The 5,652-nt window shown below is 41.9% G+C and overlaps 1 protein-coding gene and 1 pseudogene across 1 annotated transcript; both read right to left on the reverse strand.

Annotated features, from left to right (window-relative positions):
- Positions 1-4,064, reverse strand: LOC104945242 (galectin-3-binding protein A-like). The gene is made up of 6 exons (XM_010770882.1): positions 3,653-4,064; positions 3,197-3,310; positions 2,775-2,981; positions 2,265-2,399; positions 1,626-1,917; positions 1-1,479 (listed from the first exon to the last, which is right to left on the reverse strand). The coding sequence occupies exons 2-6, from the start codon at positions 3,285-3,287 to the stop codon at positions 456-458; spliced, it is 1,749 nt and encodes a 582-aa protein (XP_010769184.1). The 5' UTR covers positions 3,288-3,310; positions 3,653-4,064; the 3' UTR covers positions 1-455.
- A 281-nt stretch (positions 4,065-4,345) lies between these two features.
- LOC104945251 (soluble calcium-activated nucleotidase 1-like) overlaps positions 4,346-5,652 on the reverse strand; it is a 7,727-nt pseudogene continuing 6,420 nt past the window's right edge.

Raw genomic sequence — 5,652 nt, forward strand, 5'->3', positions numbered from 1 at the left:
TAAACAATTGAATAATTTGGGGAGTTATGGGGCAGTTGCCATTTGAGACTCCAGGAAACTTCTGGTCTCAAATTTGTCATCATTGGTAAAAGCCAGGTGAGCTTTTCCCCCCCGTTTTCCATATATCTGCTAAGGTAGGTAATTGGCTGCTGATTTTATTTAACATTTATATTAAAATGTGTCATTTATTGTGTCTCACATCTGGATAAACTCCTCCCGTTAGGATTTATATTTTCCCTTGCTTTTGTGAAAAACAAAGTGCAGACACACCCAAATGATATAGAGATCACTTTATTTATTTGCCATTTAAAAAATAATCAGGAAAGGATACTTGAAATAAAGCACAGCTAAGTGTATATAATCAACAGAGAGTAATGAGGGAAAAATCACACAGAGTATTCGTAGCTTCATTATTCTATATTGAAGAAAAAGATGACAAATTGATCAGCCTTGGATCAGACATACCCTGGTCTCACTACAAAGTGGTAGGAGAACTGGTCATCTGGACAGGGAAAGGTGAGACCCTGGGTCTCATTCACACTGATGTAAGCCAGGTTGTCCTTGAAGTCCTGAATCTGACAGATGTACTTGCCTTGGCACATCAGCAGCAGCCGGTTACGAAAGAGGATGTGTTGGTTCTGGGGGCGTTCTTGGGGATACAGCCTTGCCACAGGGAATGAGCTGCACCTCAAGCCTTGGTTTGAACATTCTTGTTGGTTTCTCAAGACATTAACCCCCCACCTGATGCGGTTGTCCTTGAAGATCAGGCTGTTGTGGATAGGTACGTTAAGCTGGGTTTGGATTTGATTGTATTGGTAATGATTGTTATACCTAGTCATGAATGGAGTTATTACAGTGCTCCAGGGCTTAGCGGTGTAGATCCTTGTCTGGTAATGATCATTTTCGGTGCTGAACTTTTGGTTGGACTTGAGATTAGTGAAGAGCAGCATATTAAACTGGTATGCTTCCAAGAGGTTTTCCTGAAACAAATTCTTATGAGAACTGTAGAGAGAAGAGTTGAACTCCAGGTCATACAGTGCTTCAGCAGGGATCATAGGGAAACGAATGCGACTCAACAGGTCATGCTGGGTGTCAAAAGGGGTCGAGTTGCCCTTCTCTTCGATCCAGCTCTCCACAGTTTGAAGTAGAACGTATTCATCTGGCACCACCAAGTCTGAGCGGAGCAGAAGGGATCCAAGGAGCTGAATGGAGATGTGGGTCCAAGCAGGGGACATGGTCAGATTTTGGTAGTTCCAGGCCAGATACTGAAGACAGTTCTCCTCCAGGACAAAGTCCCCAGTCTCCACTGCATATTTGTAAAGGGACACCTGGGTTTGGAACGAGGCATCCTCTGGTAGGATTTTAGAGAACAGCCGACCTGTGTCCTCCTTCAGCTCCTCTACCCCAAACATGTAAGCTAACCAGTGGAGGCACTGCACGGAGGAGAAGGCAATATCCGCCTTGCGGGTGTAAATGTACCTATAGAGATTGTAGAATATTTAATAGACTCTTAAAGATGTATTCCGTTCATTGTGCTTTTTGTTACATGCTGACAAAACAAATTAGTGATATCAATATGAGTTTTGTATCTTGAATCAATACAAGCCATAGTCATTTCAACATACCTGATGAAGGTGGTGACATGAGGTTGGCAAGACTGGCCGACGTTCACCGTGATGTTATTGATCCCCTCCGAAGCATTGAAGAGCGGGAATTGTGAAAGTATATGTTTGTGCGCACATATCTGTGTCCCAACCACCTCCTGGGTCCCGTCGTCCTGTACGTTTTCAGAAGCACTCTGGACTAAGATCAGGAAGTCACAGCCGTTACTGCTGTCAAAGATTTGGCCGCGCTCATCAGAGAGACTGATGCTGTTGTCCAGCGAGTGAAGAGAATCACTTTTCGTCAGGCTTGAGTCTGGAACCACAAATAACTGGAATGAATATTTAATAAAGTAACACTTGAGAAACTTTGATCAAGTTTGCAGACTATACTTTTCCTGTCTCTTACATATTATTCTGTCCAGCACCTGATTTTTATCTGAATATCTGTGTTTGGAAAAAAGGTTGCTACATATACTTGATCTAGTCACCCAACCTTTACTCTATAATCTGTTAAACAAAGCAATGCAGAATTGTTGAATCTCAACTAATAACGCTGCTACATTTAAAAATAAAAATAATAAAAATACTCTTAACTATTTTCAAGTGGACTATCCACATTTTTTTTACTGCATGCACATTTGATAGAGTTTAGATACATACTGCTTGTTTCACAAATAACTCCAACATCCTCTTTGTGGGAGCAGTCAGTTGCTCCCCAGCTTGTGAAAGCACATTTTGACAGATAGCTCTCTGTGCCTTGACATGACAAGTCATCAAGCCAAATAGGTCCAGACACTATGAAGTAAAATGAAAGGAAATACATTGTTAATTGGTCTAGCAGTAACACATTATACAGCTCTGAAAAAAATTAAGAGACCGATACAAATCTTTCTGAAATCTCAATCTCTACATGTATGGCAGCCATTCCATTCCAGTGTCTTTTGAATTACAACAGAGAAATGTTATCAGTCGTTTATAGAATAAAAAACAACACAACAACACATACCTATAAATAGTAAAACCAGATAAACTGATAATGCTGCAGTGGTTTCTTCATTTTTTCCAGAGCTGTAAGTGACATGTTCTGAATGTGTGGTGGTATCACATCTCCCCACTCATTACAATCACTTCACCGCCCTCTGGTGGCGGATAACAGGAAATAGAGGTCACCTTTTCCATAGTTTTTCCCAAAGACAACAGAGTTAGCTCCGGGGAAGTGGAGCTGACGACACACCACCTGGGCCTCAGCCATGTCCCAGCCGTCGTCACACACCGTTCCCCATTTCCCATCGTGGTAGATTTCCACACGGCCCTCCGAGACACCGCCTCCAAACAGCCTCACATCACCCTCCCGTGGCGCGGGGTTTCTCCTGCTTTCTGTAGAATATTAAACGAGGCAGAGAGGCTATACAAACATTTGGATGACGTCCTACAGTCTGTGTTGAGGGTGAAGGGAAAATAATATATTTCTAATAATTTTAAACAGTTTACAGTTCTGCATTTAAAACTAATAAAGTATGTTTCCAGGCCAAAGTAAAAGCATTTAAATAGTTTTTACACAAACAAGCTAAAAGCTAAGTTCACATACTCACCGTCACCGAACATGCTCAATCTCACTGCACTTCCAGAGACATAGAGAAGCAGCAGAAGCCACAGACTGAAACAGTTTCGATGTGCGAGCATTTTCAAACCGCCAGTGTGGGACTCTGACATAGAGGATGACAGTCAAATAAATATGCTCTACCGTACTTCACAATTTAAGATTTTAACTTAATAACCCTTAACCCAAAGCTCCAAGAGTGAAACTAGTGTCGTTTTTTGTGCATATCAATCTATTTAGGCTACTGTTCAAAGAGTGAAAATAGCACCTGTACCCCGCCCCCCACTTTTAACTTAAAATGTGTGCATCACAAATGAAAAGGTCAAATTTTACTAGAAAAACTCTTTTAATGAAGTTGTTTACAGCTCCTTGCTGTAACTATTGTACATTTCACCTCTGTGCGAGGAATAAAGGTATTCTGATTCTGAATATAATAAGACTTATTTACCTTTTGTCCCTCGTTATGAAGTGATGTTGTCTCAAAATGTGCTTCTCTCGTCTGGCGTCTGTCACACCAATTTCACTTCTTTTTAAGTCCTGCTAAAAACAGGTTTCACTTCTCCTTTCCCGCTCTTTTCCCCAAGTTTCGTTTCAAATTAAAGCAGACAGTCTGGGCTGTTGCATTGCATAACAGTTTTTGGACCAGTTTCAACTTGTTTGAGAACAATGTCTAACTTCTTGTGGGACTTATTTGTTTAAACAAGCAACAGCTTAAACAGTTTAAACAGTGTAACTAAAACAAGACTCAGAAAATAAGTATCAAGGTTTTTACTAAGGTCATCCCAACAAAAACATTACATAATTCCTTTTTTCAACAAAACGTCCTTCAAATCATGTTGAGGTTCATGAAGAATAAAAGCAGGCCTTTAGTTATTTCATTGGAAATAACATGACGGGTGTGTACACAATGATATTTAACATGGAGCAAAGGGCAAACACCGTCGTCGACCCTTTGAGAGTATTATGTGCATGGAAAATAAATCAGGGTCTAGTAAATCGATATTTTGTACATTCATTATAAGAAGGCTACAGTACTGTTGAGGAACCACATTTGTATTGGGAGAAAGATGATCCATCTCAAGACATGCTGGCATTGTTTGTGTTGATTGGCAATTTCTCAAAACCCAAAACCATATTTTACAATCTCAGCCCATAGTTTGTCTGTTTGTACTGAAGACGCTCCTTTAAGGTTGGAGTTGTGCCTCATCGAGGACCGGCGAGTACAGTAACGTCAACGGTGACTGGATTGTAAACTAAATAGAACAGTGCAGTGGCAGGTATCTCAGTCTATATGAACTCCACCCCCTCATATTTAACATCCCCGATCTTGGTTTCGGGTAGAAGGATGCGTCCGTCAAGCGTGAAGGCCATGATGTACGTGGCAACCTTTCCCGCGTCTTCCTCTGACTTGAGAGCGACGATGATCTGGTCGTCGGTATTCGGGACAAACTTGAAGGAGGAAAATCCGTGAGTGGGGTTGAGCGGACCCACCCGACTTACAATGATGTTTTTGAAATCTGGCGAGCAGCTGAGAGCGAGGTTCGAGGCGCGGCGCTCGTCTGCCGTCTCCTCGTAGCGCTCCTTGCTGGCGCGGCGAGGGAGGAAGAACCAGCGCTGCAGGGTGTCGCTCCACGCTGCTGACTCGTGGATGAGATACCCTGTGAAGATTTAGAGATATACGGTATAGTGTCAACAAAGACAAATACACAAAGGAATAGAGAGTGAGATCTGATTGACATCCTCACCTGGAGGCTCTATCCCTGCAGCAGACTTCAGAGATTGGTACTTGGGAACCCAGTTCTCATGTTGTACGTCCCCTCTGAAGCCCACTACTTTCACCCACTCTGGGTTGTTGTTGACAAACACGCCTTCAGTGGTGGTCCACTCTTTCCCCAGACCACCGACGTACAGGTGCTTGTCCTTCACCGCCAGCCACTCCGCTTTGAACCCTTTCAGGAGAAATAAAACAAGTAGCAATTAAACACAGAAACACTCGATTAAAAACAAAAGCCCTGCAGTCAAGATCATTTTTAAGGTGAAGCACAAAATAAAGATCAGTGGAATATACTTTAAGTACAAATTAAAGCTCTTATTATGCGGAAAAAGCAGCTGCTGTTAGGGTTCAGTTTTAATAATATAAATAATATACATATTGTTGGAGTAGTAAGACTGACATTGTAGCCTTTTTGCCATTGTAGCTGTTGAGGTGGTGCTAGTATCCAAACTAGGTCTCTAGCCCCTTCAGAGGGTCAACACATAGATCTGAGGAATCGTGAGATGATTTTTACTCAATTATTGCTTGTTTTGTGCAATAATGGATTAGTTTACCTCTTTGGGCTACAGAGAGCCGTTCAAATGAAATCCTCTGAACATATCTGGCTACTCACGACTTGTAGACAACCACTAATTAAAGAGCCTTGACAAAAATGCAGTGGGGTAAAAAGTAGC

Source organism: Notothenia coriiceps, unplaced genomic scaffold (assembly GCF_000735185.1).
Source record: "Notothenia coriiceps isolate Sejong01 unplaced genomic scaffold, NC01 NC01_scaffold00009305, whole genome shotgun sequence".
In the NCBI taxonomy this organism is placed as follows: Eukaryota; Metazoa; Chordata; class Actinopteri; order Perciformes; family Nototheniidae; genus Notothenia; species Notothenia coriiceps.